The 14994-nt window shown below is 35.5% G+C and overlaps 1 protein-coding gene across 50 annotated transcripts in view; it reads left to right on the top strand.

The window, feature by feature from the left end:
- MECOM (MDS1 and EVI1 complex locus) overlaps positions 1 to 14994 on the top strand; it is a 627827-nt gene that overhangs the window by 599358 nt on the left and 13475 nt on the right. For 30 of the 50 annotated variants that reach the window (XM_086318689.1, XM_086318667.1, XM_086318627.1 and 27 more), the window contains 4 exons: positions 2177 to 2203; positions 8749 to 8915; positions 10007 to 10084; positions 13863 to 14032. In XM_086318689.1, the coding sequence (XP_086174815.1) occupies positions 2177 to 2203; positions 8749 to 8915; positions 10007 to 10084; positions 13863 to 14032 (442 nt within the window). The remainder of the gene's footprint in view (positions 1 to 2176; positions 2204 to 8748; positions 8916 to 10006; positions 10085 to 13862; positions 14033 to 14994) is intronic. The other 20 variants (XM_086318680.1, XM_086318649.1, XM_086318476.1 and 17 more) reach the window with 1 other exon arrangement.

Here is a 14994-nt window from a genome sequence, read left to right as displayed (position 1 = left end):
CTTTGTAGTGGTATTCTCTGATTGTAAAAATTTTACAATTTTTGTATGTCTTTGTACTCTGTCCCCCCGCCCCCCGCCTGCCTCCCCTGTACATAGTTACTAATCAATGAAAGTTGACACTTCACTCAGATGGTAAACAATCTGCCTGCAATGCAGAAGACCAGTGTTTGATCCGTGGGTTGGAAGATCCCCAGGAGAAGGGAATGACAACCCACTTCAGTATTCTTGCCTGGAGAATCCCAAGCACAGAGGAGCCTGGCAGGCTACAGTCCATCGGGTCGCAAAGAGTTGGACAAGACTGAGCAACTAAAACTTTGATTTTCACTTATACAAATAAGTTGGATATTTATTAAATTTTATTGAAAATAAATTATTAGGCCATTTTACTGCCTTTTAGAAGAAAATATGTATTTTTAAAATCCTTGACAAAAATACAGAAAACATATAGGAACATATACATCAGAATCAAAAGATAAATACTGGCTTTATCATTCTTAGGGTTTAAATTCCTCTCAGTTCAGTTCTTAGAGAAGTATATTTGCTCTGTCAGGCCACTAGAGCACTATTTCACTTTCTATTTTTCTCTTATAAATAAGTTAGTTTAACATAAGGCTGAAATAAGTAGTATAGGGTTTCTCCCTGACTCTGTGTTTGAAAATTACATTTGGAGTCTTAGATTATAATTTTGAAAAGAAGATGACAGCCACAGGAGGTGAGATGGAGGAAATGATATTACCCTGTGATCTTTGGCATGTCCATTTCATTGGGTACTTTGCATTTTGGGTACTTGGCATTCACATTGACAGCTCATTTGAATTGCCATAGGAATCACTTGGCAATTATACTAGTATAAAACTGGCTATAAATTATACCTTTGTTTGGTTTTACTGTACTTTAAATGTTATTTTTAGTTATTTATATATTTCAATTTCAGATGTTTGGCTTTGTTAATTGACAATGGAAACTCTATTTTACTTCCATTTCTGTGCTTTATTCGTTCTTTTTTAATTTTCTTCATTTTAAAGTCTCTTCACTTTCTTCATTTAAAGTGTCTACTTGTTACAGTATTCCAAGAACTGGGAAAAAGACTAAGGTCTTTTCCCAAGTTCTCATGTGTATATTGATGTGAAAATCATGTAAGACTTTTGCCCTTCGTCTTTCGCCCTTCGTCTTTCTTTTGCTTTCAACAAGTGTTTGTTTTGTTAGATTTCTTCTGCGGTAAATCTTTCATCCTTAAAAACTGTGTATGCTGCTGCTGCTGCTGCTGCTAAGTCGCTCCAGTCGTGTCCGACTCTCTGTGACCCCAGAGACGGCAGCCCACCAGGCACCCCCGTCCCTGGGATTCTCCAGGCAATAACACTGGAGTGGGTTGCCGTTTCCTTCTCAAAAAAATGTATATATTCCTTATTAAAGATACCGTAACCTAAGAAAGCAAGATATATCCCCTTTAAACAAGCAAAATGATGTTTTTAAAGATATAACATTTGTGTTTCCTTGTAGAGCTTCTATTGGGTTAACCAAAAAGTTCATTCAGATTTTTCCATAAGATCTTACAGAAAAACCCAATCAAACTTTTTGGGCAACCCAGTTATTCACTGACATTTTCACCAGTGAGTCTTGTCATAAATTGTCACAAATAACTACACATTTGTAGTTCTTTTCATTACTATTCTTTAGCGTTCAGACTGCTGATGGTCCCATGCTAATAGAAACCAGTTTATTTCCAAGTACACTGCCTTTTTGTTACTCAGTGATTCACATTTGAGTATTTATTTCTTTGTCATTAATGCTGTAAAAATATAAGAGACCAGATTTTTTTTCAGGAAATTGCTTACATTTTAGTTATTAAAGTAAAATTTAGGAATCTTGTTTTGCAGTCAGTAGAAACAAATGAAAAGGAAGTATCTATTTTGCTAAGATTTGGTAGTAAGTAGTATTTAGCTTTCTTGGGAAAAAGAACATTCTGGTTTATAACCTTGATTCTAAAATTTAATTGAGGTAAATAGAGAAAACTCCATGTTATAAAAATATTCATTACCAAGGCTTTTACTCAAGGTATAGTTACATGATAAGCAAAAATTACTTAGTATAAATGTTAATTTCTCAAAGGATAGATTGCAATAAAGATACCTATACAGAAGTAATTTTTTTGTTTTTGTTTCAATTTTGCTCCCAGTTCCAACTGCCTGATCAGAGAACTTGGGTAAGTTTTCTATTTATATTTTTGACTAAAATAATGTAGCATTAAAAGGAAAACAACTAATATTATAAATTGCCATAGAGAGATTTCTGAGCTCTTTTCCTTTAAATGATAGAGCTTTAGCAGATAGATTTTCGTCTTTGTCAAGCTGCAAGATACTTTCAGTTTTGGTTGGACATTTAGTGTCTATAAATTGTTTACGGAAAGTTTATTCTTTAAATCTAACCCATTCCATAGTAATTGTACCTTGATGTAGAACTTGAGTGTGTGTTAATAGGGATTTCAAGATGGATCACTAAGTGGAAACAATAATTATTTGGGGGAGCCTGTACCAGCATGTTAAAGATGCTTATGATAAAGCCTTAAAAAAGAATAAAACCTGAACTTATGTGTGGACCCAAGTTGACATTATAATTCACATCCATATAACCCAGGCAGAACTTGGTTCTGGCTGTGTGGATTCACAAGACTAAATGTTTAAAAATCTTTATTTAAAGAATATATCTTTTAGCATTGGGTCCCACTTCTTCAGGCTTCCTGGTGGCTCAGCAGTATAAAATCTGCCTGCCAGTGCAGGAGACGTGGGTTCGATCCCTGAGTCTGGAAGATCCCCTGGAGAAGGAAGTAGCAACCCACCCCAAAATATTCCTACCTGGGAAATCCCATGGACAGAGGAACCTGGTGGGCTATTAGTCCATGGTGGCTCATAGAGTCAGACATGACTTAGTGACTCAACAACACCAACAACTCGCTTCCTCAACTTTCTTTTTAAACTGTTAAAAATATTTTTATTGGAGTATATTGATTATAGTGTTATGTTAGTTTCAGGTGTACAGCATAGTGAATCAGATATACATACGTATATATCCACTCTTTGTTTTTAGAGTATTTTCTCATATAGGCCATTGCAGAGTGTTTAGAGTTCCCTGTGCTATACAATAGGTTCTTATTAATTATTTACTTTTATATATAGTAATGTGTATATGTCAATCCCAATCTCCCTATTTATCCTTCCCCTCAACTTTCAATTAATATTTCCAGATACAGTAAGTTGACATCACTAGGAGACAGCTTTATTTTTTATTCAAGATACAAAGAATACTATTTATTCATGTTTCACTCCCAAATAAACCTTGAGACAATTAAAATGTATATAAATAGCATGTATTACAAAATTTCCTCTAAGTGTATATATTTTTACTCTTTTATTAGCTTCTTCACTAAGAATTATACTGATTTTAAAGTATGGATGAAATCTTGAAATATAGTTCACTTTTTCCTTAGTCACCATAACATTAAATATAAATTATTTTAAATGAGAACACTTTGGCACTTACCTGTTTCCTCTATCTGATGTTAGTTTTCCTTTACCAGAAATTCTTCCATTTATTTCTTCTGTGGAATATGTGAGGAATTGTGGATTTTTCTCATCCTATCAACTTTTAAGGTTTAAGTTCACTTTTTTCCACAGTGTAAGAGCAAAGAGACAGAGACTTCCATGTTAGGCAAAATTGTGTAGTAGACAGCATTGTTCTTTGGTTATCCTGGCTTATTATTTCTAGTGTTTTTTGGTCTGCCTTCCCTGGCAAGGGTTTGTCTTAAATATCATGCCGCATTGTCTTCATCCTTTCTAATGTTGACTTTTACTTGCTGGTAGTTTTGCTGTTAGCTGCTTTAAGAATAAGGTGTTGTCTCCTATACAAATGGTCAGTGCTGCTACAACTTACAAAGACAGTTCAGATTTTAAGTTAGATGCCTTTTCCTGATAATGCAATGGTATGGCAACGGCTATGACAATGCTTTAGAAACACTCCCACTCTTTGAATCATAGATGTTGCAGAGCAGTAATTTATATTTTTATTATAAAATGGATATTAGTGGAAAGTATTAAAATATTAAATTTTATAAATTTTAGTGGTTGAAAGCTATAATTTTATAATCATGACTGCAGAATATGATACATGGAATGAGACAACCATAAAATATGAATATTTATTTCTCCCCCAAATGGCCATGATTTTAAGATTTCTCAAGATAATCAAGTGAATAAATATAGAAAACTACCAAATCTACAAACTTTCCCATCATAAGTTATTTATGAAAAGTTAGTTGTTTTATGATAAACCCATGTGTAATCTAATTTATGAAACATTAGGTCACATAATTCATGGTGCCATTGGACATATCATTTTGTATAATCAGATTGTCACTTTAATAGTTTTAATGAGAAACTTCTTCATGTCATCAATTATTGGCTGCCAGATAAAAAAATGTTAAGCTAAGTGCTTCAGACCCAGTTGATGTTATCTTGCCTGCTGAAATGTTTTTACAAAAATGAACTATTTGACAAGGGAGATAGTTACATTTTTGGTAGAAGCTAGGGAATTGTGTCTAAATACTAGTTTGCGTCAGTTTAAAGTTAATAGCCTCTAGGGGACTGGAAGGGGGGGAAATGACTTCCTTTTCCAGACATCTGGCTGCAGATACCATCAACAACTATAATATATGTAAATAAAAATCACTGTTCTATAGGAAAAAAAAAACCACTGTCATTTACTGATTGGAGATTAGTCAATGACATTGATAGGATATGGGGCAATATCTTTCTAAAATATATGATCTGATTTTTGCCTCCTTTTCCCCCTTATTTTCAGTAGATTTCCTATTCATTGTAGTACATGTTGTCCCCTTCATTTTTATTTTCATAATTGAAAAGCATTTGTAGCTAAATTGTTTTATTTATCCCAATTCATCCTGATTTTTTAAAATACCAAGTCAGACTTTAAAGTGAATGTTAAAACTTACTACATCTACAAAATAAATGTTTTTCCAAGAGGAGTATCACATGAATCAGCCTAGATAGCTAGAGGAAGTTGAGGTTTTGACCAATACCCTAGATAAAGCTCATCTTAACCCAAGATATGGAGTAGGACTGATTGTTGATCACAGAATGGCTAAACTACCCCAACTAGCAGATGTCTAAGTCACTTATTCTTTTTTAAATTAATTTTATTGGAGTATAGTTGATTTACAATGTTGTGTTAGTTTCAGGTGTATAGCAAAGTGAATCAGTTATACATATACATGTATCTACTCTTTAGATTGTTTTCCCATATAGGTCATTAAAGAGTATTGAGTAGAATTCCCTGTGCTATACAGTAGGTTTGTATTAGTTATCTCTTTTATACATAGTAGTGTGTATTTGTCCAAGTTACTTCTATCTGTCTTAATGGAGAAATTTATTCTTTTCAGCTGATGTTAAGTACATGAGAGCAAATGTTAGGAAGATGAAAGAGAGGATTCAGTGATGGCTTTTATGTTGCTTTGGTGGTTGCTAGCTGGAAAGACGGAGAAGGCAATGGCACCCCACTCCAGTACTCTTGCCTGGAAAATCCCATGGACAGAGGAGCCTGGTAGGCTGCAGTCTATGGGGTCTCGAATAGTTGGACACGGCTGAGCGACTTCACTTTCACTTTTCCCTTTCATGCATTGGAGAAGGAAATGGCAAGCCACTCCAGTGTTCTTGCCTGGAGAATCCCAGGGACGGGGGAGCCTGGTGGGCTGCCGTCTATGGGGTCACACAGAGTCGTACACAACTGAAGCGACTCAGCAGCAGCAGCAGCTGGAAAAAAAGTGGGTGGGTGTGTGTCCGTAAGTGTGGTGTTAACAGCTCTCAGCTGTTAACTGAGCTCACTTACCCTCAGCTCACTTCCCATCTTTCTCCTCTGCTTCTTCCCCACTCCAATTTAATCTTCTTTTCATTTGACACCAGAAGCCAGAGGTGGGGGTGGCTTATAGAGGAGGCACTTGAGTAACCACTATTCTTTTTCTTGTTATCCTTAAGAATGCTGTTACTTAGTCAAGTCCATAATATATTATTTTATTTCTTGATACTTTGCCAAGTTGAAACAGTTTGGGGTAAAGTAATCACAGTGATCTTTCTTCAAAAGGAGCTATTAGTAGCTCCTAAAGCAAGACACATTTCTCAACAGCCAATTGCTGTTAAATTACTTGAAGGACTTACAGTTTATATGTGTTCGAGATAAAAGCCGAGAATAATAGTAGTCATGAGTAAGCTATTTTCCATATAAAAGGAAAGTGTTTCTGTAAGATGTATTGCCACAGGAATCTGTGTGTCAGCAGGGTGGACACTCAAATGATTTAAAACCACTAGATAATGAAACTTTACTCAAATATTAAATGTACATACATAAAACATTTATAATCATCACCCTTGCACTTACTATTCTTCCCCATAAATGTATGTGATCATGACCCTTACCCTTGCTTGTTACTGTTAATCAGCTTGAAGGCCAGAGGTCATTTCTCACTCAGACAATTTATTGCATGGAGGGCGGATTATCAAAATGATTTTCTGAAAAGAACAATTAGAAGGAATAAATGCAAATAAAATAGTATCATAAAATATTTCTGGATTGATTTTTAATAAATAAAATCCAAAGTAATATGAAAATGCTAATGCTCTGGCTAGAGGGGAATAATGACCATAGTCTTTAGGGACAGAGTTTCCGCCAACCTCTCTGAGCAGCATCATCATTCCATATCTCTGCCCTGTGATCAGTATGTGTCAGAATCCTTCATAGTGACAAATGTGCTGTCCACTTGCATCTGTGGAGAATGTTTTAGCAGCTGAGTGATTATGAATCAAACCTCTGAGCTTACAGCCCCTACCGCCTCCCAATGCGTTCACATTTGTCGTCTGACAAGTAAATGTATCTTGACTTTCCTCTGAGATTTTTTTGCACCGTGTTTGATGAAAGACATTTGGCAAATTGGCAGTGGTGCCCTGTACGTTGCAATTTGTAGCTAGCATTAGGAGTCCGGGCATGAAATGAGAGGGCAGGCTCCAGGATAAAGGAAAAAGAAAGAAAGCTAACTACATATGAATAGTCGTTTGAAAAATCAAGCATACAATATTCCCTTTGTAAGAAGAGAATCATGTTTAGGCCATTCACTTAAGATTTTGCTCTAGTTTTAGAAGTCAGTAGTATTCTGTCCAGCCATGTGTCCACACAAGATAAATTTTATTAATTATCCTTTTGAGTACAAATTGTTGCCTTTTATTTTTAACCTGAGCTCAAAATAAATTAGGCCTCCAACTCTGTCTTGCTGTCTTATCAGCAGAAGTATCGTTTTCTTGAGTTGATCAGTTGCTTGAATGTACAGTTTTTACCATTTTTAATCCTTGCATGAAGTCTTCTAGTCTACTGCCCTAGCCTTTGGAGAAACATACAGAGTGCATACAAAATACAAACACCTTTTTAACAGCTTTCTGTGTTCTCCAGTGGCAAAGTGCCCTGAGAGCCAAATAAACAATGGATGAGTTGATTTTACAAGATGGCCTGAGAGTTTGCTTTTTCTACTTACAAATTCAGCAGTAAGCAGCTTCCAAATAAAATGTGAGCATGGAAGAAACATTTTAGGAAGGTTGAAAGGAGAGAGTCTGTCTTAACTATAGATAGGAAGAATCAAGCTAACTTTGAAAGTAAATACCACCCTCTGATTATGACTCTGTCAAATATGTGTGCAGATAGACAAAAACTTGAAGATTATAAGCATAGTAAATTAGGTTATTTGAGGAGAAGAACTAGGCAGGATACTTTTTCTATGAGAATACTGCCCTAGAGTGTGGTCATGCCAATGTAATATGAAGTTATGATAATATATCATGAAGTATCATTTCAATTCAATCCTTTTTCAGGACAAACTAATATTTTACCAAAATTCTTCATGTATGATCCCACTTAAAAATCTAGTATATCGATATTAATTTAACATAAAGTACATCTTACACACTTAATTTTTTCTTTCTGCATTACATACATTTGGCTCTAGCAGTAACTTTGAAACACTTGATGTTTTTCATGCTTTGAGTTTTTTTCGTGGGACTTCCTAGTTCCTATGGTTTTTATTACTTAGGCAAGGCATACAGAATATTTTCCTATAATTTCCAGTTTACTATTTTTTACTGTATATTTTATTTGGTCAGCTTGCAGGCCAAGAAGATGGTGGACTCATGTCCCAAAGAACCCTCTTGCCAGAGTTAGAATTCAGACTTCTTTTGTTCTAAAAGGGGAGGGGTAGAGAACCAAACATCTCTTGGTTCTGGTCAGCCTCTGGAGAGGATGTATTAATTTCTTCCTTCCTGCAGTCACTCACAGGTGGGCCTAGTGAATAGCATGATACTAATGCTGTCTCTTAATTTAATAAAATCTGTAACTTGGTTTTGTTGTCTCATGTATTTCATTGCTCTATTGTGTATCAAATTATAAAGTGATCTGACTAAGGTCTTATGGAAAAGTTCATATGACATTGTGTACGCTTGGTTCTACCTTTATTGTCTTTAAAGTCAATGAATTCTCTCATCTGTTTAATATTGGGACACTATAATCTCTTTCTACAGCCTCTGCATTCAGTGGATTTGATGCTTCCCTTTTATTAATAATGATTTCTTAGTTTGCTAGAGATGAATGCGGCAGGAAGGATCTCTGCCCTGTCCTTCATGGTCTTGTGCTTTTGCCTTTCAGATGTCGGCTATTGAAAACATGGCAGAGAAGCTGGAGAGCTTCAGTGCCCTGAAACCAGAGGCCAGTGAACTTCTACAGTCTGTTCCCTCCATGTTCAACTTCAGAGCTCCCCCCAACGCCCTGCCAGAGAACCTCCTACGGAAAGGAAAGGAGCGCTATACCTGCAGGTGACTGCAAAGTTGATCATGACCGGCTTCCTGAAAATCTCCCCTCTGATTTCAAAAGGCCATGCTGTTTGTTTTGGGAATTATTCTTGATTGGATGATTAATAGCAACCATGATAGATTTCAAGCACTTCAAAGTACTCTTTATTTAGTGAGATATAAAAATAGTGGTTTAAAAGATTATTATTACATGAAAATTTTAACACAGGCCGTTTGGTTGTGATAAATGAGGTTGGAAATGGTCCAAATGCTATCTATTTGTTTCACTTTGATGTTTATGAATTTTCTTTCACAGTTAATTATTTTCATCCAAAGGTATAATACTACTGTCCTCAAGCATATATTTATTTATTAATTGTCATGGTATTTAAGAATAAGGCTCTTAATGAAGGACAAATAAGGTCGATAAGTGAGAAAACTAGTTAATAAGTGCCTTGTTACTCATCAGTAGTATAGCAAAGCTTTTATTTGTTTCTGTTTTCTTTTTTAAAAATAAATCATGCTTATCATTTCTGAATTGTCTCAGAAATTTGTGGCATCTGACTCAGGCATATCAATTTATCTGCTATTTGGAAAATGTGTTCCTTTCTTTCCAGAAAAGCTTTTATAGGAACATACCTTGATGGATGAGGTCTTAGAATCTTGTCTGATCTGATACCACTCAATGTACAGAGAGTTGTCACTGTGGCTAACATGGAAAATGAGTTAAAACATTTGAATCTGTTTATATCAACCCAGAACCACAGGCTCCTATCATTTTTTTATCTCCTTGTCTGGTTTAGTTTTGCAGATGTAAAGATACAGAGTTAATAAAAAAGGCACATGGAGGGGGTCATCAAAACTCAAGTCTGTTTTCATAAACTGCTTGCTTACACATGAGCAAATTTACCCGGACTGGGTCTCATAAGGCAGCCTTTATTTATAGAGTTATTTATATCTGTAGAATGACTTTGTTGCAAATTTTAAATAACAAAGACATGTGAGTTCCATGCAAGATTAATTAAATCAGAAATAAGCATCTGGCTTCTTAGCAGCTTGAGTGAAATATAGGCAATTGTGCTGACTTTTCTCTTATAAATATCTTTTCATAACAGATACTGTGGTAAGATTTTTCCAAGATCTGCGAACCTAACACGGCACTTGAGAACCCACACAGGAGAGCAGCCTTATAGGTTTGACAATGATTTTTACTAAATATCTTGATAACTGTTGTAATAAATTGGACCTACTGCCACAATTTTAAAAGAGGCTACTTTTGTGCATGTCTGAGCATATGTCTGTTCAATTTTGATTCAAAGAAGAATTAACTAATGGCTGGGATTAAAATTTAGAAGAGTCCTAATTTCTTGACTCATCTTCTTATATCTCAATTTAAAAGTTCTAGCAGTGTCTAGAATAGAATAAACTTTTAAGAACTGTTAGTCATTTTTAAAATTAAGTGTTTTCTCTCCTCAGTGATTCATGCTATTTTAATTGACAATAATCATAACCTTGTAGTCTCCCTTTTCCAAGCCTTAAATCTCTGCTAGGAATTAACAACCCAGATATATCTTAGTTTTCCCAGTACAGCTAAGTCAATGTCTACAAGTCTTGATAGGATGTTTAAAGAATAAATTTTACCTTGAGAGGAGGAAGAAAGGAGTAGAACAGATAAAATAGAACATATTATAAGAAGGGAGCAGTTCCATCAACAATTTCTCAACTGCTTCTTGGCCTATTCTCTTAAGCGTCAAAATCAGCCATATGACACATGGAACTATATTTAATTTTAATATTATTCTTTACAAATGAATGATCATAATCACCATCTCCCTTCCAGTTTTAAAATATCATCTGCGTTGTTCAATGTGCAATGCCTTGCACGTGGTTTTAGATAATTCATGAAAATTTCTTCAAAGAATGAATGTTAGTTATTTTAAGTAATACTGTAATTTTATTTTACTTTGACATTCTTATGGGTTGCATATGTGTAAAATTATTTTTATCTGAATGTTTACTTTTTTCATTAAAATAAACAATTTATCAGCTTTTAAATACTTCTTTATATACAAGGATAAGAAAGTGGGAAGACCAATGTTCATTTGAAAATAGTTGAAACCTTAGGAGAAAACTAGAGAGACTTAAACTCAGATAATAATAAAGTATTTTCTTAAATCCTTTGCTTTCCTACATGTTCTGTAAATTAGTAATTATAAGTAATATTTCCACTTTGTATGTGATAGATTGCATTGGATATAATAGGTTTCAGAGAGATATAAATGTGGGAAGTGTTAGATGATTTCCCTTTTTGAGAAAATGTCATATCCAAGGAATTCTGCTTAAATGGAAGGAAAGATTTCCACACTTATATTTTGTTATGGCCAAGGGTCTGGTATGCAGCTATGATATCATGCTCATTTTTCTCTTTTTTTGTACCTGAATTCAGTGAATTTATTCTGCCCCATAAATGGTGCTATTATTATATATGTATTTTTAGCAACACAAATCAGAATTTTGCATAGCTGAGGATCTTAAACAATTATTTGTTCAGCTCCTCTGTTTCACAAGTGAAAAAATTCGGATCCACATACGCTAATTGCCTTCTGTAACTGTTGTCGTTTAGTTGCTAAGTTGTTGTGTCTGACTCTTTGCGAACGCATGGACTGTAGCCCGTCAGGGTCCTCTGTCCATGGGATTTCCTAGGCAAGAATACTGGAGTGGGTTAACATTTCCTTCTCCAGGGGATCTTCCTGACCCAGGGAACAAACCCGTGTCTCTTGTGTTCTATAAAATCTGATATTAATAGATCCCAAATTAAAACACAAATCTAGAACTCTGGGTTTTTGTCTCATACCATGATCTCAAAGGCTCCCATACCCCCTGTGTTTACCAGGATGGTTTAATCGTGTATAGTTCATGAGTGTGTTATGTACTTCTTTTTAGAATTTCTGAAACTTAGGATCTGATTTGGGGGTTCTTTATCCACTTACTCCCTGGTAGCTCAGACTGTAAAGAATCCACCTGCAATACGAGATACCTGGGTTTGATCCCTGGATTGGGAAGTTCCCCTGGAGAAGGGAATGACTACCTACTCCAGTATTCTGGCCTGGAGAATTCCATGGACAGAGGCCACAGTCCATGGGGTCGCAAAGGATCGGACACAAATGATCAACTTTCACTTCACTAAACACCTACTAACTTACTGAAGCACTCAAACTTTTGGCCAAGATGTTAGCAGAGGAAAGATAGAAAATAAAAAATGCTTTTTGGTTAGAACTTCCTTATTGACTGAATTTATTCATGTTAAAGTCGATGCCATTTATTAGATTTAAAGCTTCTATGCATTCAAGCAGTTTGAAGCATGTCAAAGACAAAATGTTTCTTCCTTGTGATTTCTGTAGAAATTATTTTAAGTGAAAATTATTCTAAAAAGTTTAATGAGAGTTTAAGTTTTCTCTATCTGTGTTTTTTAGGTTATTCTGCTTAGGACAACACAATTGGGCTCATTGTACCATGGTTCTCATTGCAGTGAACCTTGGAAGTTCAAAGAAGGCCCATATATATTTTTTTTTTTCCCAAAATCAGAGGCTTAATTATCAATGTGGGATCTTATCCATTTTTAAATTAATATTATTAATTTAAATTTGATGGACCTCATGATGCCAGAACAGTTTTTTAAGGGGAAATTAAATCAGCCCTTGAGTTGGTTTACTGATACTATGCCAAAGTAACTAGTTTAACAAATTTATGTTCCCCACTGGACTAACTAGATTTCTGGCATCATATGGAGACAGCCGTAGAACACTTTCAGTGGAAAGGGTACTTTCTCATGTTGAGCCCTTGAATTGGTGTATCTGCATTCAGAAGTGGAAGAAGAAGTGCCCTTCACACATGGGAGAATGAATTAAGGATTTTTTGGTTATTAAGTTAGACATTTTCACTTAAAAGCCATCTAGAGAAAGGTGATTTTTCCTTTCAAGCAACACACAAAAAATCATATAAACAGCTAACACAATCTTTACTTTAAAAGGCCAGAGGGAAAAATTGTGTCAATTACCACTTTTCTTCCTTACCATAAGAGCTGGTGGGAAGTTGGGTGGGATGATGAATTACTTTTTTATTTTGTGACTAAAGGAGAACTTCAGTAATTTATGATTTTTGATCATAAATATCATGGAAGGCAGAAACAATTAGTCAATCAATATTATGTGCTTTCTTGAAAAAAAAACTGACCTGGTTTAGAAAAATAGAAATAGAAAACTGGGAGAAATTCAGAATATTGTGGGGGGATGGGTAAACAAAGACCTTGTGCTTTCATTCAAAAAGGAGAATTTAGCACCCTTTTCTTTTGTAAAGGTTTAAAGGTTAACACAGTAAAGGCTTTGGGGGCTCCTAATCACTACAGATTATGAAAATTAGTGTCTTTGCTATCAGACTAAACTGTTCACATTGCCCCGGTTTTAAAGTTAGAAAACTTTATTGTTATTTTGCAGAAGATAGCAGAATTTCCTTTAGGATTAGCAGTTGAGAAAGTGAGTTTACTAAGAAATTATTTAATCAGGCTCTGAAATTTTGAATGTAAAAAAATGATTTTCTTACTTTATTTGAAGAATACTTGAATTTGTTTCCTGATTGTTTACAGAAGGTTTAATTGTCCCAAGTGGAAAATAAAACTGCTACCATTTCTTAATGTCTTTAATTTTGTCAGTTTTGCTTGAAATACTAAAACTGATTACCTGGGTAAACTTGTGAGCAATCAAATCATCAGTATTTTATTATGATTTTTCACAAAGTTATAAAAATTTTTGATGCAGTCAAAGTCATTTACCAGAATTGAAATCTTGGCAATGTGGAGAGTGATCTTTGCTGCAGTGTTGTTTTATGGGTGATAATTTTGGAGATCTGGTTTGCTTGTCTTGAGAAATGTCTTTTGATTTGCTTGCAAATATTTGCTCTGTGTTTGCTTTTCAGATGCAAGTACTGTGACAGGTCCTTCAGCATATCTTCCAACCTGCAGCGGCATGTTCGCAACATCCACAATAAAGAGAAGCCCTTTAAGTGTCACTTATGTGATAGGTGTTTTGGTCAACAAACCAACTTAGACAGACACCTCAAGAAGCACGAGAATGGGAACATGTCTGGTAGGTCATTGACTGTCTTCTGAGGAGGAGATGCTTGGCTTATTCTTATTTTAAAAGACAGTTGTGATCGCTCAATCTCTCATTCCCCTTTGACACGAGAATCAGATCCTATTGTGAAAATTTGTAGCACTTTTCCCTTGAGATTTTTGAACGAAGTGAACTGTTAAATAATACACAACCCAGAGCTTCATTTGGACCATTTTATTTTCTGGATGCATCTCAATGGGCAATCTCGAGCACAGAGAACCATAGTTGGAACTCAAAGGAGACTGATGAATCATAATTTTCTAAATTACAGGGAACAATCTTTGACCCTGTTGGCATAGAACGTGGCCACTGGCCTGGCCGGGATGACCAGAGTGGAGCCCCATGCTCTCAGTATTAACCTAGAAACCACAGCTGCTTTTGCAAACAGTCTGCAGTTCAGAAAACTTCTCTAGGGGACCTGTTTTACATATGAGAGATAAAAGACTGTCAGCCTTATCAGAGTAGCCTGTAGCAAATGCTAGTGGTGTGTGATTTTTGGTCACAAATTCTGATGCAAAATTAAGTTTAAAATGGCAAAAAAAAACTAGCCTTCCTTTAACCCAGGCCTACTAATGCAGTTAGCAGAAGACATGGTGGCTTTCTTGCCTTTGACTTCTAATGTGTGTGTGTGTGTGTACTCAGTGGCTCAGTTGTGTCCAGCTATTTGCAACCCCGTGGACTGTAGCCCACAAGTCTCCTCTGTCCATGAAATTTTCCAGGCAAGAATACTGGAGCGGGTTGCCATTTCCTACTCCAGGGGATCTTCCTGATTCAGAGATTGAACTTGCATCTGTTGCATCTCCTGCATTGGCAGGCAGATTCTTTACCACTGTGCCACCTGGGAAGCCCTTGGCTTCTAATACTTAGATAACATTGACCAGCTGGCATATGTGTGTGATGCCAATCTTATGTACTGTAATTGTTTCTAGAGAATT

Source organism: Bos grunniens, chromosome 1 (assembly GCF_055505025.1).
Source record: "Bos grunniens cultivar Pamir isolate PY7600 chromosome 1, Bosgru_T2T1.0, whole genome shotgun sequence".
Taxonomy (NCBI): Eukaryota; Metazoa; Chordata; class Mammalia; order Artiodactyla; family Bovidae; genus Bos; species Bos grunniens.
The sequence above is the reverse complement of the archived record's forward strand: the minus strand, read 5'-3'. Positions and strand labels throughout refer to the sequence as shown.